The sequence below is a fragment of the Pelmatolapia mariae genome, linkage group LG8 (assembly GCF_036321145.2).
Source record: "Pelmatolapia mariae isolate MD_Pm_ZW linkage group LG8, Pm_UMD_F_2, whole genome shotgun sequence".
NCBI classification, from domain to species: Eukaryota; Metazoa; Chordata; class Actinopteri; order Cichliformes; family Cichlidae; genus Pelmatolapia; species Pelmatolapia mariae.
Genome location: NC_086234.1, coordinates 1925332 through 1951355, shown reverse-complemented (window position 1 = coordinate 1951355; position 26024 = coordinate 1925332). Strand labels below are relative to the sequence as shown.

The 26024-nt window shown below is 42.7% G+C and overlaps 2 protein-coding genes across 2 annotated transcripts; both read left to right on the top strand.

The window, feature by feature from the left end:
* The first annotated feature begins 239 nt into the window (after positions 1-239).
* Positions 240-6359, top strand: LOC135933531 (uncharacterized). The gene is made up of 10 exons (XM_065471616.1): positions 240-267; positions 1881-1931; positions 3540-3712; positions 3926-4087; positions 4262-4657; positions 4742-4978; positions 5063-5188; positions 5241-5483; positions 5778-5903; positions 6108-6359. The coding sequence occupies exons 1-10, from the start codon at positions 240-242 to the stop codon at positions 6357-6359; spliced, it is 1794 nt and encodes a 597-aa protein (XP_065327688.1).
* Positions 6360-7720: 1361 nt separating this feature from the next.
* On the top strand, positions 7721-18256 carry LOC134633425 (neoverrucotoxin subunit alpha-like). Its single transcript, XM_063482271.1, has 3 exons — positions 7721-7811; positions 11734-13167; positions 17703-18256. The coding sequence occupies exons 1-3, from the start codon at positions 7721-7723 to the stop codon at positions 18254-18256; spliced, it is 2079 nt and encodes a 692-aa protein (XP_063338341.1).
* The last annotated feature ends 7768 nt before the right edge of the window (positions 18257-26024 follow it).

The following is a 26024-nucleotide window of genomic DNA, read 5'->3' as shown; positions in this document are numbered from 1 at the left end:
TTCATAATGTTGTAAATCAGGGGCGTTTTTAGCCCATTTTTGGGGGTGCTTCAGCAAAGCACCCCAAATATTTCTTACTCTGTTGACAATATTTGCTGTTTGTGTGACACACTACTAAAAAATATAAAAAGCATACAGTACTTGGTTGAGACGTAATATTTGAACAACAAAAGTATAGATAAACACCCCCGCACCCCAGCTCAGCTCTCCCCTGCTGTAGCTCCGTTGCTGCCAGAGCGATGGTGGCTGAGACGCAGCGGAGCGGAGGTGTGAGTGCCTGGCTTAAAACAGGACATGTTAGCTGCAATTAACCTTCAGTTACTCTTTATATAGTTAGATTAGGTAGGAGTCAGACCATGTTTCTTTTTAACTGAAAAACACCAGGTAACCTGCAGTGTTGAAAACGTGTTTTCCAACAATGTTCGCTACCTTACAATCCGTCCTACTCTGTAGTGAAATCAGCGACATTTGAACGTCCTGTTGCTCCCATTGAAATTTATATACGCTTTTTAAAACCTAAAACTTAAAATTGTCCGTAGCCTGCTGTTGTTACCACTGTCCTGTTTGAAATGGAATGAGAGAAGCTGCATGTCATATGTGCATGTGCCAAGATTAAACCCAAGGTACTAACTAGCTAATTGACTGGGTGCCCATTAACTTTATAACTCTTGTTGTCTCTCTCTCTCTCTGTGTGTGTGTGTGTGTGTGTGTGTGTGTGTGTGTGTGTGTGTGTGTGTGTGTACAGAGAGACAGCCAGGTTCATAATGGATATAAGGAAGTTTTTTCAAAAAAAGGAGCCACATTCAGGTAAAAGTGTATTTGCTTTTTGGTTGAAAGTACACTGAGAGAGGACTTTTTTATTAGTGATCTTAATAGTATTTTTTTCATATCAATGTAATTTTTTTCAACTAATTGAATACAATCTATTGTACAATCTATTTGTGTATGATTGTCAGTCCAAAGAGGGAGAGAGGAAAGAGGAGAACGTGAGGAGAAAGTACAAGATCAGGAAGAACCAGGTAAGGAAACAGACAGGGAACAGTGACAGGCACAACAGAAACTGTTAACCTGCTTGAGAGAGTTGACCACCAAAAGTGATTTGCCAACCTCCAGGTGAGGCGACACAGGTTAAAATAAAAGCAAAAATCTGCCATAGAGCCATAGTAGCATCTGCAGTAAAGATCTTTTTATACATAGTATACATTGTACCATAGGCAAAGTTGCCTCCATTTTTATAATTTTTTTAAATTAATATTTTGTATTTTTGGAGTGTATTTTTTATGTATCTGTATTATATTATACATACACAATAAAAGTGAATCTCTGTCCAAAAAATGCACTGTTTACTTTTTACTCACTATGAGCATCATTAACAAATCTCCCCGCCTGGGACTAATAAAGGTTATCTTATCTTATCCATTATTCTCCCCCAGTAATTCAGGGTTAGGATACGTATTTTTTTTTATTACAATTCATTCTTTTTTTGCAGCATTTAAATAACTTTTATCAGATTTGATGGTTTTGTTACAGACGTTTCAAAAAATATTTTGCTTTTCTTTCACAAATGTGGAGATTAAATTGTGTTAAAATGTACAAAACAGTGTTGTAATGTTTTGTGACGAGGACCCAGGCACAGAGAGACTTGATCAATTTAAGTGTCACGGTCCGTATGGCAGACCGTGGGGATGTGGGGAAAGAAGGACCCAGTCGTGGTGCTCTGCGATGCAAACAGTGCTCTTTATTTACAGTGAAAACTGTACACATAATAATTTATTCCCGTGTGCTCCCGACTTCCCCTCCGTGTCTTCTCCCAGTGTTTGTGCTCGTGTGTCCGCTTCCTCGTGCCAGTGCACTCTGTGTCTGCTGCCCTCTTGTTCCAGCAATCCTCCTGGGAAAAACAGAGGCAGCCGTTAGCACCCTCAACTACACAGGTAGGCTCACACAAACAGACCAGCTGGAGAACTGACGGGAAGTCTCACGAAATGATCCCGCGTCGGTGGGAGCTCCAAGACTCTCTTAAGTAGCTCCCCCGACGAGGCCTGATCAGTAGCAGGTGCGTGGTTTCGGGTGTGGCCAGTCCCCTAGCAGGGCCACACCCACCAGGCCTGAAGGCGCCTATAAACGAGTGCTCAGACACACACACACACACACACACACACACACACACACACACACACATACACAAACACATACAAGCAGGGAGAACGAGGGACAGCAATACAAAATATATATTATAATATTAGTCCATAACTGCTCAGGGATCCTGGGTTGCTCAGACTCAGGACCCTGACATTAAGAATCTTATGATTTTTGAAATTGTTTGAAATTATGATGACTGATAACGGAGACAAAGACAACAGACAAGGAGGACAGGGAGGAACAGGGGTTTAAATGTGTCAGAATTCCTGGGTCATTGACCCAGCGTTTTCAGTTCATGTTCACTGTTTTTTCCACATGTTCCATTTCCTGTTTCATTATGTTCAGCCGTGTACTCACCTGTGTCCAATTATAGTCATCATTCAGTCTGTGTATTTAAGTTCCTCAGTTTTACCAGTGCTGTCGTGTCATTGTCGCTGTTAGGTTGTCGTATGTTCAGTTCCGTCAGTCAGCCATTTCCTGCTTCAGTTCTGTTCGTTCTTTTCGTTCTGCAATAAACACCAGCCTTCACCGACCTGTGAGTCCATAGTTTTTCTCTCTGCTCCCTCTGAGCTGGGATTTATTAAAGACATAGTGGTGGCAGAAGGGCCCGAATAATCTCTGATAAATCTGTTGTCACGGTTCCTGGGTACGCAAACCCTAGGTCTGCTTATTCTTCTTCACCTACCTGTCAGCCTGTTCCGGTTTTATCAGCCCAGGCCACTGTTAAAAATACTCATGCACCTAAACCTGTCAGTGTCACCCACCCAGTCATTATTTCCACCCCTATCAGGCTATGTCCACACGTACACGGGTATTTTTGAAAACGGAGATTTTCCGTTTTCGTTTTAAAAAATAATCCCGTCCACACGTAAAGGCAGAAATGAAGGAAAACGCTGCTACGAACATGCCAAAGCAGCAGGTGGCGATATATTCCTAACCGTGTAGAAATGTTGGCCAATCAGAAGTCTAGAAGCCTCGGCGGGAAATAGTAAACAAAGCTGGGGCATAGAAGCAGAACCGAGTCGTATGTGTGGAGGGACAGTAACTGTGCATGCATATGTAAGCATTTAAACACTGCAGAGAGTACAATTAACAGTAACAGTATTGTAGAAATTCATTTCACCGAAACAACAACGTGGCGCACACTGTGACGTCAAAAAAGGCGCACACCTTTGACGCTGCGTTTTCTCAGTTTTTCTCGTCCACACAAAAATGCAAAAACGGAGTTTTAGAAAATATCCACCCTGGCCGGAGTTTTTAGAAATCTCCGTTTTCAGTGACCGAAAACGGCGTTTACGTGTGGACGAAAGGTGCAAACGCATAGAAAAATCTGCGTTTTCAAAAATACCCGGGTACGTGTGGACATAGCCTCAGTCAGCCAACACCCACACCTGTGCCAGCTCCCAGAACGAGGGCAGCTGTGACCCAGTCCACTCCTGCACCCGTTTATGTTCCTTGGGTGGGTGTGACTGGTGTCCAGCCACCTCCCGTGCCTGTCCCAGCGCCCAGGCTAAGGGCAGCCAGAACCCAGCCTGACCTCCCTAGAGTCTCGGAAGAGCTAGCCTCGCCACCTGTAAGTCTACCACTTCATCCACCTCCTGATCCAGCCTTTCACGCACTAGCACTATCCCTGGTCAGGCTAGCTGAACTGTTTCCAGCTCAAGCACCAGATTTACTAGCCCAGGCTGCAGCACTGTCGCCATCTTTAGCTCTGCCAGTAGCTCCGTCAACCTCTGCTCATCCATTAGCTTCCCCAGTCCAGTGAGTTCACTCGCCTGCTGTTCAGCTTCCAGTCCAGTCACCTGTAGCCCAGTCTGTCCTCCAGTTGCCCTTAGCCCAGTCTGTCCTCCAGTTGCCCGTAGCCCAGTCTCCTGTCCTCCAGTCGCCCAAAGCCCAGTCTCCTGTCCTCCAGTCCCCTGTAGCCCAGTCTCCTGTCCTCCAGTCGCCCGTAGCCCAGTCTCCTGTCCTCCAGTCGCCCGTAGCCCAGTCTCCTGTCCTCCAGTCCCCTGTAGCCCAGTCTCCTGTCCTCCAGTCGCCCGTAGCCCAGTCTCCTGTCCTCCAGTCGCCCGTAGCCCAGTCTCCTGTCCTCCAGTCCCCTGTAGCCCAGTCTCCTGTCCTCCAGTCGCCCGTAGCCCAGTCTCCTGTCCTCCAGTCGCCCGTAGCCCAGTCTCCTGTCCTCCAGTCCCCTGTAGCCCAGTCTCCTTTCCTCCAGTCGCCCGTAGCCCAGTCTCCTGTCCTCCAGTCGCCCGTAGCCCAGTCTCCTGTCCTCCAGTCCCCTGTAGCCCAGTCTCCTTTCCTCCAGTCGCCCGTAGCCCAGTCTCCTGTCCTCCAGTCGCCTGTAGCCCAGTCTCCTGTCCTCCAGTCGCCCGTAGCCCAGTCTCCTGTCCTCCAGTCCCCTGTAACCCAGTCTCCTGTCCTCCAGTCCCCTGTAGCCGAGTCTCGTGTCCTCCAGTTGCCCGTAGCCCAATCTCCTGTCCTCCAGTCCCCTGTAGCCCAGTCTCCTGTCCTCCAGTTGCCCGTAGCCCAGTCTCCTGTCCTCCAGTCCCCTGTAGCCCAGTCTCCTGTCCTCCAGTTGCCCGTAGCCCAGTCTCCTGTCCTCCAGTCCCCTGTAGCCCAGTCTCCTTTCCTCCAGTCCCCTGTAGCCCAGTCTCCTGTCCTCCAGTCACCTGTAGCCCAGTCTGTCCTCCAGTTGCCCTTAGCCCAGTCTGTCCTCCAGTTGCCTTTAGCCCAGTCTGTCCTCCAGTTGCCCGTAGCCCAGTCTCCTGTCCTCCAGTCGCCCAAAGCCCAGTCTCCTGTCCTCCAGTCGCCCAAAGCCCAGTCTCCTGTCCTCCAGTCCCCTGTAGCCCTGTCTCCTGTCCTCCAGTCCCCTGTAGCCCAGTCTCCTGTCCTCCAGTCCCCTGTAGCCCAGTCTCCTGTCCTCCAGTCGCCCGTAGCCCAGTCTCCTGTCCTCCAGTCGCCCGTAGCCCAGTCTCCTGTCCTCCAGTTGCCCAAAGCCCAGTCTCCTGTCCTCCAGTCCCCTGTAGCCCAGTCTCCTGTCCTCCAGTCCCCTGTAACCCAGTCTCTCTCTTGACCAGCCAGTCCAGTTTCCTCCTGTCCTCCAGTCACCTGTCCTCTGGCCAGTCCAGTCTGTCGTCCAGTCTCCTATAGTCCAGTCAGTTCAGTCTGTAGCCCAGTCTTCTGTTCTCCAGTCCCCTGTAGCCCAGTCTACTGTCCTCCAGTCCCCTGTAGCCCAGTCTCCTGTCCTCCAGTCGCCCGTAGCCCAGTCTCCTTTCCTGCAGTCCCCTGTAGCCCAGTCTCCTGTCCTCCAGTTGCCTGTAGCCCAGTCTCCTGTCCTCCAGTCCCCTGTAGCCCAGTCTCCTGTTCTCCAGTCCCCTGTAGCCCAGTCTCCTGTCCTCCAGTTGCCCGTAGCCCAGTCTCCTGTCCTCCAGTCCCCTGTAGCCCAGTTTCCTGTCCTCCAGTCCCCTGTAGCCCAGTCTCCTGTCCTCCAGTTGCCCGTAGCCCAGTCTCCTGTCCTCCAGTCCCCTGTAGCCCAGTCTCCTGTCCTCCAGTTGCCCGTAGCCCAGTCTCCTGTCCTCCAGTCCCCTGTAGCCCAGTCTCCTGTCCTCCAGTTGCCCGTAGCCCAGTCTCCTGTCCTCCAGTCGCCTGTAGCCCAGTCTCCTGTCCTCCAGTCCCCTGTAGCCCAGTCTCCTGTCCTCCAGTCGCCTGTAGCCCTGTCTCCTGTCCTCCAGTCCCCTTTAGCCCAGTCTCCTGTCCTCCAGTCCCCTGTAGCCCAGTCTCCTGTCCTCCAGTCCCCTGTAGCCCAGTCTCCTGTCCTCCAGTCCCCTGTAGCCCAGTCTCCTGTCCTCCAGTCCCCTGTAGCCCAGTCTCCTGTCCTCCAGTCCCCTGTAGCCCAGTCTCCTGTCCTCCAGTCGCCTGTAGCCCAGTCTCCTGTCCTCCAGTCGCCTGTAGCCCAGTCTCCTGTCCTCCAGTCCCCTGTAGCCCAGTCTCCTGTCCTCCAGTCCCCTGTAGCCCAGTCTCCTGTCCTCCAGTCCCCTGTAGCCCAGTCTTCTGTCCTCCAGTTGCCTGTAGCCCAGTCTCCTGTCCTCCAGTTGCCTGTAGCCCAGTCTCCTGTCCTCCAGTCCCCTGTAACCCAGTCTCTCTGGACCAGCCAGTCCAGTCCCCTCCTGTCCCCCAGTCACCTGTCCTCTGGCCAGTCCAGTCTGTCGTCCAGTCTCCTATAGTCCAGTCAGTTCAGTCTGTAGTCCAGTCTCCTGAATCCTGGGTTTAATCCCAGAAATAATTCGCCCAGGGCACCAAACAGGCTAGGGCCGCCACTGCAGCTGAGTGTCATGGTCACTAATGTCACATAACTTTGCCAACCTTTGACCAAAAATAAAGTTTTCATCTTCTTTGTTGTGGAACATTTGTATCACTACATAAATCATTGGGATAAAACTCAGTACTTATTTTCAGAGGTTTACTTTTCAGTCGTCCCACTTGGGCCTTCCTCCATTAAAATATTATCCACCACCACACTTCCACATTGGTCTGTTAAGTTATTGTGTCCCCAGAAACACTTCTGTTTAATTTATTTGCTTTTAGTTTTTGCAGCATGCTTTCTATCCGATTTTCTTTTTTTCTATTTTCTTTTTTTTTTTCGTTTCTATTTCCATTGTGTTTTCTGTACTTTTGCCATGTTTTTCTGTTTGCTGGTGTTTTCTTAAGTTCTAGTCTGTTTGGTCTCTCAGAGTAGAAAGTACAGATATTTGGTTAAAAATGTAGGAGCAAATGCAGTACAAGTACTTGGTGGAGCGCAGGAGGTGGAGCAGGTTACCTACCAATCGGAAGGTTGGTGGTTTAATCCTCTTGTGCCCATTGAATGGTTCAGTCTCACAGCTCTCATTCAGTCTCATTCTCTGATATTTCAGTGGAAATGTGTGCAAAAATAAAACAATTCCTGAAACATACATACAGGCCAGTTTTCTTTCCAGCACTGAGCAAAGGTTAGTGAATTAGAGTCAGTCATTCTGTGGTCTTGCTTATACTCAGATTTCCCCTTTCTTTTTTTGTGAATCTCTGTGGAGATTTTACATTGCAGTGCATCAACTACACATGAGGGACTTTAACTTGCACATTCAGTAATGCAGTTAAGAATTAATGCAGTTTTGCTTTGTGTCAGCAAATTGTGTGAAAGTAGCAACTGTGACCAGTTTTATATGAACTACTATAGAGAAAGGTTGGGTCTGGCGTTTGTGGTCATTGAATTATTCACTTTTCATAAAATCGCTGGCTACATTGTTGGCAAGTATCCATAATTCTCTAAAACAGAAAAGTGTGGAAGTCAAAATAATCCAAACTGCAGCACAGTAAGAAGGTCCTAGACTCAAATCCACACTGTTGGCTGTAGCATCTTTAGCAAAAGTAAACATGGTGTACATGAGACGAGGGACTATCAAAATAAAACAGGAAGTAACTGATACCAAGACCAGGACTAATACATACATTTGTACTGTCAACAGAACTACTTTTCTATTTTTGCATTTTGTTTGAATAGAAAAAAGTTGAATCTCATCTTTAACTTGTGTGTTTGGTTTTAGGAGCGATGGCCTCAGATATCATACAAGTGGCTGCTCTGGGTCGACCTTTCACCTTAGGGATGCTCTACGATGCTCGGAGAGACAAACTGATCCCAGGTAAATGTCAACTGTCCAAACTTACCAAACAACTCTTTGTTTTTCTGACAGATTCAGATTGTATTCAGATTTCATAGAAACCTTAACTTCCCACATAATTATTATTTTATATATTGTTTGTACAGCTATCATTATGAGTTATTATTAGTTATTGCTGACATTAACCGAAAGCTCAGACAGGACCACTCGAGCTACAACCCGAGGAGACTTGTTTACACCCCACAGACGGACAGCATGTGGGCAGAACGTCCTCTCTGTCCAGGGTGGCCATCTGTGGAACAGTCGTCCTCAGTCCATCAGAAAATGCTCGACATTCAATTTGATTAAGGCAAAGGTTAAAAACTGGTTATGGACAAATCAAGTGTGTGATCATGTATAAGTTGTATAGTTTTAATGTTTTATTTGGGAACAGAATAGTGTGTATGTGTGAGTTTGGTGATGGAGTTTTTATTATGAATGAATTATGATTTTTTATGAATTATTATGTCTATTTTTTAATGTTTTATGGACAACAGATGGAAATTAGCCCTTGGCTATAATCTGGTATGTTTACGTTCATGTAATTTTTTTACATGTATGTTCATTAACATGCACTGTCCTAAATAAAATTAAAATAAAACAAACAAACAAACAAAAAACCCTAAACTAAAATCTTGAAAGAATAAACAGGAAAAGTCTTGCTTTCATTCTTTCACTGTGACTCAGCCACTTTTAGCTGGTATATTTCTCCTTTAACAAGGCGAGCAGTTAACCAGGATTAAACCAAAGGTTAATTAGTGAAACGATTCAAAACTAAAGTAAAACTAAATGTTTTCATACATGATAAACTGCAACGAGAGGAGCAAAACAAACCTAGAATTGGAACTAATCATAAAGGGGAACAAAAAGCCTCCACATTCACTTTTACAACAATTTGAGACACAGAAGGGGAGCACAGCTGGGAGACATTAGGGCTAACGACAGAGGGGGAACAAAGCTAGACACACTGACATGAGACAAACCTTCACAATAAAACAGGAAACAAGAAACAGAGACGCAGACTTGACACTGAATTAAACCTATACTAAACACGAGACACAACCAAAGAACTAATCCCTCACCAAGAATAACTGAAACATAGATTTAACATAAAAATCAACAAAGCACCAGAGAAACAGAAAACAATCCATAATGCAAAAATAAACCAAAACATAAGAAACTCAAAATGCTGGGTCAAAATGACCCAGAACCGTGACAAGCTCATGTGATCATCATAGCAAAAGGGAAAGTTTGAAGCCTAATTTTAAAATCAGAGATAGTGTCTGTGTCACGGACTGGCTGTGCGCAGACTCACAGGCAGGACACACACTCAAAAAACACAGCTTTGCTGCTGGAGTGCAGGAGATACTCAACTAAAGTAAACGAAACTAAACTGGAATACAGAAAAAAACATACAGAGGAACACACAGCCAGGGAGATCACGACACAAGACAGATGGAGACACAGACATAAACAAAGCTGAAGGTGATCTAACTAATGAGTCAGGAGGAAAGAAAACTGAACATGACAAACACTAGAAACTGTCAAAGTAAAACAGGAAGTGCTAGAAAGCAGACTAACTAACACAACATGACACAGGAGCCGGGAAGAAAGAACACTCAGGAAAACAAGATGGATTAGGGAGATAACGAGATGAGGCAACGAGGTGGACGCGGAAACAGTTAAGGGAGTCGAGACAGAGACAGAAAGAGGAAGAGAGCGAGAAAGCAAGTAAAGAGACATGACGGGCTGGGGAGACACGGAATAAACAAGAGGAGAAGGTGGGAATGAAGACACAAGGACACACACAAACACACAGAGAGGGATACAGAGGGCAGAGGCACAAGGGGAATATAAGAAACTCAAGGCAGACTAACCTGAAGATTGCTAATGAACCTTCAATATAAACCATAATACAAAATGACACCAAAACACAAGAACTCAAAAATACTGGGTCAAAATGTCCCAGAACCATCACAGTCGGTCTCCTGAATCCAAACTGGAAGCTGGTTCCACAGAAGAGGGGCCTGAAAACTGAAGGCTCTGCCTCCCATTCTACTTTTAAATACTCTAGGAACAACAAGTAAGCCTGCAGTGTGAGAGCGAAGTGCTCTGATAGGGTGATATGGTACTACAAGGTCATTAAGATAAGATGGGGCCTGATTATTTAAGACCTTGTATGTGAGGAGCAGGATTTTGAATTCTGGATTTAACAGGGAGCCAATGAAGGGAAGCCAATACAGGAGAAATCTGCTCTCTCTTTCTAGTCCCTGTCAGGACTCTTGCTGCAGCATTTTGGATTAACTGAAGGCTTTTCAGGGAGTTTTTAGGACTTCCTGATAATAATGAATTACAGTAGTCCAGCCTGGAAGTAATAAATGCATGAACTAGTTTTTCAGCGTCACTCTGAGACAGGATATTTCTAATTTTAGAGATGTTGCACAAATGGAAGAAAGCAGTCTTACATCTTTGTTTAATATGTGCGTTGAAGGACATGTCCTGGTCAAAAATGACTCCAAGGTTCCTCACAGTGTTACTGGAGGCCAAGGTAATGCCATCCAGAGTAAGAATCTGGTTAGATACCATATTTCTAAGATTTTCAGGGCCGAGTACAATAACCTCAGTTTGATCTGAATTAAGAAGCAGAAAGTTAGCGGCCATCCAGGTCTTTATGTCTTTAAGACATTCCTGCAGTTTAACTCATTGGTGTGTGTTACCTGGCTTCATGGACAGACAACACGTTCTCAATCCCAAAGCGTAATATGTTACGCTATGTGACAAATCGTCTCTATGTTACGCGTTTGGAAACAGGAGGAAATATGAGAACTGTCTAAATCTGCACATGTACATTCATTTTACTTTGTCATCATGAATCGCTTTGGAAAACACTATCTAACATGATTAAGGTTGTGGTTAATGTTAGGGGAAAAGTTATGCTTAGGGTTAGGATTAAGGTTAGAGTTAGGGATGCAATACACAGCTGGAATATGTGTTACTGCGGGAGTGTTATTTGATTTCATCCACAATCCGGCTCGTATCATTGGAATACGGAAGGTCACCTTTCACGTTCCCATGGGATACCTCGGGATGGGACAAATCGTCTTGTATGTTACAAGTCGGGAATGAGAATGTGCTCAGATAGATAGAGTCAGGTGTTATCTGCATAGCAGCAAAAATGTATTCTAAACAAAGACACACAGATAAAAACAAGAAAAATATTCATTCATGTATCTCTGCTTGTTTCTGTTGTTTCTTACATGTGCAGCAGTTAACCATCCCTTCTTTTTATGCACTATCCTTTATTATGTTTTTTCTATTTTCTTCCCTTCATTTTGTCTTTCTGTCATTCTTTTCTTTGCTTTTTATATCCTCCCTTTGAGCTTGACATTGTTATAATACACATGTACTGCAAAAACAGAAATAAAACTAATAGAAGTTAATGAATAAACAGAAAAAAGAAACACACAAAGAAGAGGAGCCTATAGAGAAAAGCTTGGCACAATATTCAGATCATAACTACAAAACACAGGTTGAAAAAAAAAATCACAGAAACACTTTTTAAAAAAGTTGCACTCTTTCAGCACTCGGTGATTATCACCTTTATTAAATGAAATAACATGTGTAATGTTCCCAGGATTAAGTGTTTAGAAATTTTAAAAAAAAATGCAAATTTCTTTACAGGCCATATATTTATGACTATGATATGTTGTAGTGCGGAAACTACTGAGCTTATAAAACAATTATGAAACTTACTGAATTACTTCAGAGGTGTCTTAACTAAGAAATTTAGATTTGTATGTGTAAATAAACTGTGTAACCTGAAATAAAATCCTGATTAACCTGAAACTGCTGATATTATTCTTCTTTAAATTTTACCACGTTTTGCTGATCTCATGTCTTAAAGGTGTCACACTGTGGGATGCTAAAACGCTGCAGGAGAAGTCAGTGGAGAAAAATCAACACGCCAGTGAGTTTGAAGTCAGTGCGTCTGATTCCACTGAAAAAAAATCCTCTCAGCTGGATGTTAATGCTTCACTGAAGGCCAGTTTCATGAGTGGACTCATTGAAGTTGGAGGATCAGCCAAATATCTGAATGATAAGAAGAAATCTCACCATCAGACTCGAGTCACCCTTCAGTACAAAGCTACCACCAAATTCAAACAGCTGATGTTGACTCCTGATGAAACCAAAAACACCCAACGAGCAAAAGATGTGAAGAATTTGGCGACACATGTAGTCACAGGAATCCTTTATGGAGCAAATGCTTTCTTTGTGTTTGACAGTGAGAAGTTAGATCCTAAAAACATTCAGGACATCAAGGGAACCATGCAAACGGTGATAAAGAAGATCCCCTCATTTAATGTTGACGGGAAAGTTGACATCAAGCTGAATGATGAAGAAAAAGCTGTGACGGATAAATTCACCTGCAAGTTCTATGGAGACTTCATTCTTGAAAGCAACCCTGGAACATTTGAAGATGCAGTGAAGACATACATCCAACTTCCAAAACTACTGGGAGAAAACAGAGAAAACTGTGTTCCACTGAAGGTCACACTGATGCCTCTGAAGAAATTACATCCAAAAGCTGCTTACATGATAAACAGTAGATTTATTAGTAAGGCTGAAGATACCTTACAGGAGCTTCATAACCTGGACATAAGATGCAATGATCTGCTGGAGGACAGAGTGGTGAGAAGCTTTCCACAGATACAAGAAAAGTTGAGCAGATTCAAGAAGCTCTGTGAGTATTTCAGATCTTCACTCCAGGAAACAATGGCTGAGAAACTTCCCTCCATCAGGGCAGGTGAGGAAGATGAGCAGGAATTAGTGAAAGTGTTTGATGACAGAGACAAGTCACCGTTCAGTCAGGAGAGATTAACCAAGTGGATCAAAGATGAAGAGAGAGAAGTCACCATCATCAGGTACTTTGTAGACATGATGGAGGGAGCAAAGATCATCTCAGATCAGTCTGAGCTGGACAGAGAGGTGTTTAAACCAGGAGTAGAGGAAGTTCTCTGCTTTGTTTTCACCTCCCTGAAATCCACTGACCCATATCTGCAGAACATGTCTGACTACTTGGAGAAAAAGAAACTGGAAGGTACTGATGGTAACACTCCACCTACCCAGGACCAATGGTACTTCTCAGATGAAGTTAGAGCCAAAATGAAAGAAAAGGCCGAAGCGGTGAAAAACTGCAGCAGACTGTTTATAACAGCCACTGAAAATGACAAATACAAAGGAGCAACTATCTACCACTACAGGAACACAAACCTGGTCACTGAAGATTTCTTAAGGCCAGATGTGGAAAATTTAACAGACAGAAGGGATCTGATTCAGTGTAAGTACTATTTTATATGTTTGTTTCAATTACACTCCAACTGATTGGATTTACTGCTTATAGGATCAGTTTTGAGCTGTTTTCAAAGATTTACATACAGAAAAAAAAATGATACCTAAATTTCCATTTTGCTACTTTGTGACTAAGAAACTATTTGTTAGCACAACACTTTGGGGGCTCATTGTTCAGCTCAGAGATTAAAAAATTGATATTTACACTTAATAAAGTCATGTGAGATTATTGTTTTATACAAATAACATGCAATGTTTTTGTTAGAGGGAGAATGTAGCCTCATGTTTTTGTAGTTTATTCCTTTTGTCTGCAGCTCAGTGATCGAACACTTTTCAAAGTTAGTGTGAGTCAGAGGAACAGCTGTTTCCTGAGTTTGGAGGTCAGAGATTTACACAGAAACATCGAACATGCTGCTCTCTGTGGTTTGATGAGTACTGACCAACCAAAATCCACAATAAAGCAACAAAGATTAGACTCAATAAATAAAATGCTTATAATTTCATAAAAATATTTTAAAACACATCTATGAAACAGAGTTTGATAGTAAAATATGGCACTAACTTGTCACGGCTGCGACGTGTGGTGAGTGAGAATTAGGACCCAAGATGCAGGCACAGCTTCTGATGCGAGTGAGCTTTATTTTAACGGTGACGGTACAATCAGCAGTGATGATGACATGTGCAGAACCTAAGATAACGAAAGTGGCACAACTAACAAAAACAGATCAGAAACCTTTAAACAGAGCCGCAAGGAAACAACACAGACGAACCAGCAACAAGCAGGAAAAAACACATGGCTCAAATACACAAAGGAGCAATCAGGGAATGAGACACAGGAGGGAGACATAGCTGGGATAATTGGACATAACGAGACACGGGGAAGCAAAACTAGACACACTAACACACTGTCAAAATAAAACGGGAAATGACATGAACACAGAGACACAATACTAACACGTACCATGTTAGTATTGTGTCTGTTCATGAGGGAACACAGAACCCAAAACCTAAGAAGAATGTTAAGTTGATTTTCTTATTATCCCGGAAGTTCCTAGGTTATTCCGTTCAGTCTAGTTTATTAGATTCCCCCTTGTGTCTTTGCCCTCTGTCTTGCTCTGTGTCAGTGGTTATTTAATGGTGCCTTGTTTCCCCTCCTTGTGTTTTATTCCATCATGTTTCCCAGCCCGTCATGTCTGTGCTCTCCCTCGTGCTCCTCCATGTTCTCTCGTCCCCTCCAGTCTGCGGATGTGTACTTCCTGTTTTACTTTGATAGTCTCCCGTCAGTGTACGTCATGTTGTATTTGCTCCTTTTCTTGTCTCATTATGATTATCAGTGTCCGCTGTGTTCTTCTTCTGTGTCCCGTTTCCTGATTACTCAGTAATGTATTTAGTCCGCTGTCATCTCCTGCTTGTTGTTGTGTCATCCCTTAATGTTGTGTGTTTCCGTGTGTGCCTCTCCGTGAGTTTAGTTTATGTTATCCCAGTGTAGGTTTTCCCTTGAGTCAGCAATGAAGCTGCTTTTTGAGTTTACATTTTCGCCTCCGTGAATTCAGCTTTTGGGTCCAATCATGACATGATTTTATTATTTACTTATCTATGTTTAAGGTTTATTAGATTATTTTCTAATTTATTAGTCTTTAATTTGTGTTTATTTATTTTGTGATTATTTTATTATATCTATTTGCTCTAACATTTCTTTCTGTTTCATGAATTCATAAGGAGGCTGTGATTTGTCATGTGTTCCTGTGAGTCTAAATGTTGATCAAAGTCATGCTCACTCCAGAAAGATAGGAAATCAGATATAAATGTAAACATGATGGAATTCATAAAGCCTGACAAATTAAATGTGAAATAAATATTGAAATTAATAGAAATGCGAATAAAGAAAGAAGCAAATAAAAATATTTTCATTCATAAATTTTTTGCAGCCATTTCCAGACCTCCAGGGGTGACATGTTTAGCCGCATGTTCTCCTTAAATTGCTGGCTGTCTGAGTGGTGTCCCAGAAACGATGTGGGCTTCATAGATAATTGGCAAACCTTCTGGAGGAAACCTGGTCTTGTTAGGAGAGACGGCATCCATCCCACTTTGGATGGAGCAGCTCTCGTTTCTAGAAATATGGACCAATTTATTAAACCCCCCAAAATATGACTATCCAGAGTTGGGACCAGGAAGCAGAGTTGCAGTCTTACACGCCTCTCTGCAGCTTCTCTCCTCCTTCTCTCCACCCCCCCAAAAACCCATCTCCATAGGGACTGTGTCAGCTCCCAAACAGACAAAAAACAAACTAAAAACCAGCAACAAACAACTTAAACATAAAAAATCACAAAGAAAGAACAATACAGTATCCACATCTGAACCAAAGAGTAAAACAGTGAAATGTGGATTATTAAATATTAGGTCTCTCTCCTCCAATTAGACTCAACTGGCTTCTCTCAAAATGTAAGAGAACCCACCCACCACTTTAAGAGGGACAGCTGATGTTTCCTGTCAGCTGAATTTGGTAGTGAGAGAACAGATTTATGTAGAAACATCATACATGCTGCTCCTTGTGGATTGAGGAGAAAAAAAAATCAGAGAAACGTGTCAAATATAAATATATCCTATCTTTTCAGGATAATAAATAATTTTCCTGTTTGGGTTCCATTTATTGATTTTTTATTATATGTATTTTTTTGTACTTTCTAAACAATTAATTAAGTTGTCCAATAGTTGGTTTACTTCAGTGGATCAGCATTTAGAGAGACAAGCTGAGGTTTGAGGACAGTGACCTGACATGTAAAACATTGTTATAGATTCATCATTGACTGTAGATTTAATTCAATATGCTTAAAGTTTATGGACATACCTGCAAATTGGAACAATTGTCTCAAGTTGCTTTATATTATAAGGTTAATGGCCGTACAATTATACAGAGAAAACCCCAGCAGTCAGATGATTCCCTGTGAGCAAGCACTTGACAACAGTGGGAGGTTAAAACTCCCTTTTAACAGGAAGAAGCCTCCAACAGAACCAGGCTCAGGGAGAAGCAGCCATCTGCTGTTACCCATTGGGGGTGAGGGATGACAGGACAAAAGGTACACTGTAGAAGATAGTCATACACAGTGAGCATGGAACACTATTCATACAATACAGTACAATTTTATTTATATAGCACATTTAAACGCCAGAGGTATGCCAAAGTGCTTCACAGAACCAAATAAGAGCAATAACAATTCATGAGATAATCAACCTCTGTGTGAGGAGCGTCTCAGTAGCTGCACTGTGTTGGCGCATGACTATGAAGGAAACAGCAGTAAAGGATTTATATCCTTATACTTAGCTACATCACTTTGAGAAGAAATACAGTATGAAATTAATTCCCCACTGTTTTGTAACCAGTACTGTAAATAGAAATGTTCTTATGAACTAATCAGACAAAAGAAGGTTTTCTGGGAATTCTGTTTAATGTTCAGTTTATATGTCATATGAAAGAATGAGATCCAGAGTGTGATTAAAATCATCAGTGGACTCTTTTACATTTTGAGAGAAGCCAATGGCATCTAATAATAGATTAAATGCAGTGTTGAGACTGTTATTTTCAGATCAAATCAATCACTACAATGAAACGAGCACCAACTCAGATAAAAAGTCTGAGAAACTCTGAGTACGTAGAGAACGTACCTACTCTGAGATGTAAGTGTATGACACATAACAACAACTAAAACAATTGTTTGAGCTTTAATTGTACACCTCTGTTAAATGAATTAAAACTCTCCCTGTGTCTTCTGTTGATTAATAAGTTGAAATCAAAGATTGCTGCCACTCCTCCTCCTTGGCATGCGCTTTGAGGATTTGCACAGTTAGTATGACCCAGGGGTGTTAATTCATTTAGACTGAGGTATTCATCCTGCTGTAACTTAGAAGAGATCTGCAATGGACAGACTGAGGCGTCAGTGGTACTATCATGAATAGTGTTGGTCAAGTTACATGAAAAAATTAATCAGTAACTAATTACTGATTACTTCCCCAAAAAAGTAGGCAGTATTTCCTTCCAATTAGACGATCCGAATGATATAGTTTCTGTTAATGAAAAACTACAAATTCACCCCAAAGTACTAAAATATCGATATTTTAATATGAGAATCGATTCTAGAACATAAATTACTGGTATCGGAAGAATCAATATTTCAGTATTGATCCGCACACCACTAACTCAAAGTGAGGTCAGTACTTCCACGCTTTAAACGCTGCACGCTCATACTCTCTCCCGCACTCGTTATATTATCCATTGTTGATCTGCACACAGCTGTTGACACGAACGTCGCACTCGCTTACGTCATTGTCATGAGACACTCTCGCAAAAAAATCACGGTTTTAGTAACGCAGTAACGCAACGTGCTTACGGGAAAGTAACAGTAATCTAATTACCTTTTTTTGCAATAGTAATCCCTTACTTTACTCGTCACTTGAAAAAAGTAATCGGATTTCAGTAACGCTGATCATGAATTGCGAATTGTGATTCAGCCTCATTCTCTCCTTCAGATGCCCGTGATCTCACCCTGGATCCAAACACAGCAAAGAACCAACTCATATTGTCTGAAGAAAACAAGAAGGCAACACGAGGAGAGATGCAGTCGTATCCTGACCATCCTGAGAGGTTTGATGAGGTCCCTCAGGTTTTGTGCAGAGAGGCTCTAACTGGGAGTTGTTACTGGGAGGTAGAGTGGAGTACCAGCTCTGGCATGGTTGGTGTAGGTGTTAGCTACAAGCGCCTTGAGAGGAAAGGAAGTGGTGCAATGTGCATGCTTGGATATAATGATTTGTCCTGGAGTCTTCACTGTTTAGACTCTCTTTCGAGACTGCCTCTGATTTTCTGTGCAAAACATAATAAGATGACCATTGAATACCCTTGTCCTACTGGTTGCCCCAAACTGGGAGTGTTTCTTGATTGGCCTGCAGGTACTCTTTCCTACTATAGAGTCTCATCTCACAAACTGAGTCACATTCACACCTTCAGAACCAAATTCTCTGAGCCTGTTTATCCAGGCTTCATCTTTGGAGGCCTGATAAACGATTACATGTCCCTGGCCGTTTAACAATGCCCAAGTACGCGAGTACGTACTCGCGTTCTCGGTGAGTACGTACCCGCCGAGAACGCGAGCACGGACTCGTGGGCCGCTTCTCAATTCTCAAGTACGCGAGCACGGACTCGTGATCTGTACAGTCGGAACACCTGCGTACGTGATGATGTCACAGGTCCGGAGTTTTTACTGCCGTCCCCTCTTAATTTAACTGTGAGTAACATGTTATGAAGCTTAACTTTAATCACAGCCAAACCGGTTTACTCAGGAACAAATAAAACACTGAAATAAACCAAACATTAACATTTAGAAGTGATCTAAGTGACTTATATATCATTGTTAACCTCAGTAGTGAAACCTCTATTAATAAAAATAGTGTACATGTACATACGTGTACATACCTTAATAAAAACAAGCAGGTGAGATGTTAGAACGCTTTTATTTCTGTTCTAGTGGACACTCAATACTATAGACAGCTGCTGGAGTTTCTTTAACCTGAGTAGTGAGAAGTCCGTGAGCGGTTTGGGAGGGGGGGGGTTGGAAACGATGTGCCGGGAGTCTGCTGTTGAGTTTTGGACGAAATGCATTCTGGGATATTTAGCTGTCCCAAGTCCACACCGATGCATGCTCGATAAAACGGGCGGATCGAGAACACATCCGGGACTTTTTCGCGTTCTCGGCGTGATGCGTACTTTGAATTGGAACAGTACTTGGTCTCCGACTGATGACGTATCACGAGTACACGAGAACGCAAGTACGCACAAGTACGCATATTGATAAACGCCCCCTGTGTCTGTGAAGCTGGTGATACATGACTCAACTTAAGCTCATTTGATGTCCAAGTATGTGAGTCAGAGACAGTTAAAGGGAATTTCTGTCATTTTCAGTTTACACAGTTTTTCATCTCTGTTTGTAAAACCTTTTATCCGTCTTTTTAACATTCATACTTTCATTGATCCTGCAGTTTAATTCTGTTCACAATCTCAGGTGTTTCTCTGTGATGATTTGATAAGATTGAACTTTTTCCTCATTTTCTGATGTTTCCGTTTTAATTTGCTGCATTTGATCAGCTGATTGATTAGAAAACACTTTTTACACCTTTTTAAATGTTTCATTTTACAGTTGATTCTAAGTTTTGAGACAACATAAACATGGAGTAAATTTTTTGTAACGCAGGCTGATCAGTTAACTTGAGGCCTAACATAAATAACCCAGGACCCACTGCACTAGTGTAGCGTCTGATAAGTACGAAGAAAACCAGTCTAAGGCAGCACCAGATATACCTGCCAAAACCTTCAACCTGTTGAGTAGGATTTTATGGTCAATGGTGTCGAAGGCTGAGATCAAAATGATCACAGAACAATTTCCTGCATCAGAAGCCATTAATAAATCATTATAGACCCTTAAGAGAGCAGTCTCAGTGGAGTCCTGCTTTTGAAAGCCAGATTGAAAAGGGTCAAAAATCTGTAATCTGCAGAGTAAGGACCTGAACTGAACCTTTATAATTTGCTTATATATAAGAGTTACCTCTGCATGTTTAAAATAGGACAGAACACAACCTTTCCTCACTGAACTGTTGATGATGGATAGCAATGTGGGACCAATACCGGTGAGAGTCCCAGACAGGACAGAGGGAGGTAATATATCTAAAAAGCATCATGAGGATTTCATTTGACTTATTACTGTAGTTAAGTCATTGAGTGTGATTGGAGAAAAAGAAGTAAATGACCTAAGAAACACGGGGACATCTTCATAAGGGGAAGCACTTGAGGAGATTTTGGATCGCACGTTCATCACCATATTTACAAACAGCATATTGAAATGTTGGACAAACAATGCTGTTGATAGTCTCAAATAGTGTCGTGGTTCTGAGTCAGATAATTCATTGGGCGGTCGTGGCTCAAGAGTTGGTTCGCCTTGTAATCGGAAGGTTGCCGGTTTGAGCCCCGGCTTGGTCAGTCTTGGTCGTTGTGTCCTTGGGCAAGACCCGTTGCCTACTGGTGGTGGTCAGAGGGCCCGGTGGCGCCAGTGTCCGGCAGCTTCGCCTCTGTCAGTGCGCCCCAGGGTGGCTGTGGCTACAGTGTAGCTTGCCATCACCAGTGTGTGAATGTGTGGATGACTGAATGTGTAAAGCACTTTGGGGTCCTTAGGGACTAGTAAAGCGCTATACAAATACAGGCCATTTACCATTGTTTATGTTTTGATTATTAATATCTTTTGTTTTGGTTAAATTCCTGTTATATCTTGTGGAGCACTGCTTTTATGCCTCCCCTGTCAGCTGTGTCCCCTTGTCTAGTCTTGTCTTTGTGAATTGTGGTGCTTCCTGTTGTACTTTGAAGGTCCGTGTCTTATGTCAATGTATTCTGTTTTGCTTCCTTCCTGTCTCTTCATGTTTAATGAGGTTCAGCTGTGTCTCCCTCCTGTGTGCCATTCCCTTGTTTCCCTCTGTGTATTTATAGAGTGTGCTTCTCTCTGTCCCCTTTCGACAGTCTGCTTCTCATCCCCTGTGTTACCTCTGTGTTTCTCCTGCCTACTTCCCCGTGTCACCTCTGCTTGCCATCTTCAGGTTATTGTTTTTATTCCTAGCTTTACCCAGTTTAGGTTCTGTTAGCTCTGTCAGTCTTTCTTAGTTTTGTTTGTATTTCATCACCTACTGTAAATAAAGCTCTCGCTCGTAAGTCAGTCGCCTCACTTGGGTCCTTTGTCGCACCACTACATGTCTACCATCGCAGCCATGAAAATAATACCCTTGGATGATTCTCATGATCATTTATAAGATTATTGAAGTAAGAGGATCTCGCCTGTTTCACTGACTCATTATATAAGTGAAGAAGTTCTCTGAAGTGTTCACGATGGACACCCAGACCAGTGGACTTCCACAGACGCTCTGCTTTTGTCAGGGTTCCTGGGTCGGTGACCCAGTGTTTTCAGTTTTGTCACGTTTAGTTTATGTTTACATTATGTTGCCACATCAATGTTCTCACTTCCTGCTTTTCCTGTGTCAGCTCGTCTCTTGTGTTATTAGCCAGATTATGTTCAGCTGTGTACTCACCGGTCTCTTATTATCATCCTCATCAGTCTGTGTATTTAAGTCCTCTGTTTCCACTCCTTCACTGTCGTGTCATTGATGTTATGTTGTTCTTGTCGCGTGCTCAGTTCAGTCAGCCAGTTAGTTTACCAGTCCATTAAGTTCAGCCAGCCATCCTGTCATCTGTTGTCTCCGTTTCCAATAAACCTCCTCATTCTGCACCAAGAGTCCTGCATGTGGGTCATCTCTTCCTCGCCTCCGCACACGACCCGTGACAGCTTTTTGACAGGAACGCCGAAGTCCACGAGTTTAATTATTTAACCAGGGTGTGCGGGAGCTAACAGAGCAATGCCTGGTTTTGAAAGGAGCAACCTGATTAAGAATGGCAAGACAATGTTCAATAAAAGAATTAATAAGGAGGTCAACATCATCAGCAGAAGTTTTAAAATTAAAAAGGGAAGAAAACTTAAGTGGGAAGAGACTCTGGATGGACACATGTAAAGAGACCGACCTATGGTCGCTAAAAACAACGTAATTTAAGGTCAAGTGGTCGAGGGAAACACCATAAGTGAAGATCAAGTCCAGCAGTGTGAGTAGTACCGTGTAAGACCCATCAAAAAATAGCCAGAAAATTCAGATTTTTTTGGAACCAATGTGCATTAACCCTTGTAACAAAATCCACATTTTTTTGCTATATCATGTTGTGTGTGTGATATAGTTTTATTATATATTTTTTTGTATCGCATTTGATACATTGGAAATTTTGGCAACTTTTTGTTAGCAACGTTTTGTTAATTTTAGACAAAAAAAGACTTTTGTCCATAACATTTTGAAATTATGGCAAGAATTGATCATGTTGATGAGATAGAGGTCTCAGAAACTCATGTATCAAATATGATACAAAGGGTATTATAGGGTTTACGGAGTCCATGATGCTCAGGAACTCCTTAGTGGTACTGTTTGATGAGTCATCTGCATGAATGTTGACGTCACCAACAGTGATGATCTTACCCAGTTTAATAGTGGAGGGTAAAAATTCTTGCAAAAGACGCAGCAGACCCAGGTGGACGATAAATTAAAATACCGTACATGTGCTGATCTCTTCCAATTCGTATCATAATCATCTCAAAATAATTGTAATAGCTCAAAGAGATCATCTGGCATAAGAATGTCTTTTTTAAAATTACAGCTGTTCCACCTCCTCATCCAGATATCCGACGTGCACTGAGAAATGAACAGTCTGCGGGACAAAGCTCTAAAAAATGTGTGACTTCATTTTTACGCTGCCATGTGTCAGACATAAACATAAAGTCAAGCTTTTCTGCACAGAACAAGACATTTAAGATATAAGACTTGTTGGCAATTGAGCAGGCATTAATTAACATCATTTTAACGTTGTGACCCACCGGGACAGGTGTAGAGTAGCCTGGAACAGAGTCCGCAATATGGAGTAAGCTGCACAGCAAATCAGGATTCCTGCCGCAATGAGCCGTGGCGTTCCAGGCTTTCAGATGACAGCCTGGTTGGTAAACACGGGGGTGTGGGGATTAATCCAGCTCCGACAAGTCTCAGGTGAATCTTACCGGCAGCAGCCCAGGAATGAAACTCCTGAAGATCCACTTCTCTTTGAATCCAACGAAGCAGCACAAGAAAGCTGGCTCTCTTTCCCCACTTCCTCCGATGAGGCCTCTGAAGCAAAAATTTGCTGATCTGCAAGAATGAAGGTATACTGGTTGCTGTGCCGTGCTCAAGCAGCAGTGGGGAAACAGCCTCATTTTGTTGACTCTGAAAATTATCCATGGCAGATTTGTTCGCCAAAAACACATGACAATCATAAAGCTGAAGGGTGATGATGCTGAACAAAATAGTAGCAAAAACACTTGCACAACACGTAAAGTAAACAAACACACGAACAAAGGCAGAGGTACAGTCAAACACAAGCGCCATCTTGCCTGCAATTTATGCCAAGATTCCTAACAGAGGATTTTGCCAAAGAACCAAGAGGTCCAAGTGTCTCCTTTCTCCCAGACATGCATTTTTCTGATACAATGATCATTATTTCAGTTTTGTCTTGATTTAATTGAAGGAAACTGCCTCCCAACCACCATTTAACACTGTCTAGTGACTTTAACAAACTGTGGAGTTTAGACATTTCATTTAAATGAAATGATGTGTACAACTGAATATTATGTGACATAAAAGAGTCACATTATTCAATCTTTGAGTCACAGGCTGTCCTCCCTCTTCACTACAGCCATTTCAATGACAAAATCCACTACCATGCGTCCTTCTGCATTTCTCTCCTTAACACCAGACCTACCCAACACCACCTCATCAGCTCTGTTCCTTCAAGTATATGTCCATGTCAGTCTGTGTCAGTCCCCACTCTCTCCCGCCTAAGGACTGTCTCTACCAGTTCATCCAGGTTACTTCATAATTCCTCTCAGTTTCTTTTGGCACCTTGTTTACAAACAGCACTGGTGTCACGGTCTGCCAGGGCAAGCCGTGGGGATGTTGGAGAAAGGACCCAAACGCTGGACTTAGTGCAATGAACAGTGTGTTTATTTACAGTGGGGTAATGTACACCACACAATAAATCTCCAGTGTGCTCCCTCAACCCCTGTGTTGTGCCTTCTCCTAAGTGCTGGTATTCCGTGCTCTCTGCTCCCGTGCCTACGCACACCCCGTGCGTCCTGCTGTCCTGTGTTCCGCTCTCCTCCTGAGGAAAAAACAACAGACGCAGTCGTTATGGCACCAACTCCAGCAGGCATAAACTTAACAGCTCTTGAAACACTGATATGGAGTCTAACTCAATGATCCTGCGCCGGAGGAAGCTCCCCTGACGAGCCTGATCAGAAGCAGGTGTGTGAGGACCTAGGCGTGACCAGCAGCTGGCAGGCCTGCAGGTGGCTGTCCTTCATCCACCAGCCACACCCGCAGACACACACACGTACACACACCAGCATGGAACACAAGAGCACAGTGCAGCAAACATACATCCAATACAATAATAATAATAATAATAATAACAATAAAGGTCCACACTGCTCACGGATCCCGAGTCCCGTGACAACTGGATGCAGTCGTTGATAATCCAGGCCCCGACCACGCCAGTATGGAGCTCTTATTTGTGCTGATCTGCATTTTTACACTGGACGCTCTTTCTGACCCAATCCCAATCCTCATTTATCGAGGTGTGGGACTAGGAGTACACTACCTTGTGCCCCCCCTGTAGCTGGGTTAAATAAGTAATCAGGTGTGATCAATTAATATTTTAATATGTGAAGAGAATGGAATATACTTACTTTTGTAATCTAGTAATGCAATTGTGATTACATTAAACATGTTACTATCCAGTTCTGTGCTCATTACATTCGAATTCAGTTTCTTTTTACTTTCATTTAGCACTCACTCACATACATCACCAATGCCATTACCTGCCCCCAAATAACACCTTAGCCCCTTTTCCATTAGCACCTACTCCGATTGACTCGTGATAGCACGATGAAATACCTGCCGTGGCTTTTAATCAGAGTCGGGGACCACGGCTTTGTTTTTTCTAGTGATTTCCCACGTTGCTGGATTTCAGAAATGTTGGTTTTGATTTCCATGAACGAGGCACTCTCATGACTCATCATTGACGCCACTAACCAGCCAATCTCAGAACATTTGGAGCGATCACTTGGATTGCTGGTACCAGGTATTATGACCTAATGGAAAACCTTGTAACCGTCGCAGGATGATTCGAGTAGGTACTAATGGAACTTGTATGTCACTGAGTCACACCAGTGGGAACGAGATTGGCCTGCAATAAAAACCTCTGTAAGACTGCTCTGCAGTTTTAATTCATTGTCACCAGTGTTTATGACCTTCATTTCTTGGTGTAATAACATTCAGATTGAACGTTTGTGCTTGAAAATAATCTTGTAGCTTTGAACAGTTTTTTGGTGTGTGATGACAAGGTGTCTTAACCACAATATAGTTTCATGTTGGATTGAAATTATACAAACTGCTTTCATATTTGGTTAAACTGCCTTTGTAAACTGCCAGACGAAACTCAAGAAATTCTAGAAAACACACAATCCAGGGAATTTTACAAACATAAATCCTTTCCCTATTTGCCACAGATGAATGAGCTCCATCAGTCAAGCGCAACACTGCATTTATTATTTAAGTATAGTTGTTGGGTAACGTTATGTGAAGCACCTTTTAAAATGATAACTTTCAGAGTTTCTGTTTTGTCTGTTCAGCCAGTGCCTTATAAGACAACATTAATTAATGTGGTTTAGGACTGAAGAAGCTTCTTGGATGAGAGGTGAAACGTCTTCAAGAAACTCAACGAAGTCCAGACGCTTTCTTGCAAAGCTCCTTAGACAACATTGGTTAATATAAAAAAATTAGACAGCAGTAAAAACATTAACTGAAACATTTAAATGTTATCCTTGATATTTAGAGTTCATATTTAATGTGGCTATAAAAAAGGCTTATAAAAATGGTAGAGGGGATCGCAAATTTCTTCTATTCTGAAGTACACGTTTGGACAGAACCAACTGCTGACATCACTGAGTTTTTCACAACATGAACCACGATTTTTAGGTTCCCATTTCTTTTCAGGTTTTAAATCATACTTATTGCACGTCCTGCATCTTTTTGCCCAAGTTTATAGATCCGTGTTACATGTTGAGTAGGGTTAGGGTTACTCTGTTGTCTTAGTTCCTCTTTTAGTTGGTAAAATGACCAACGGTCAGCTGACTG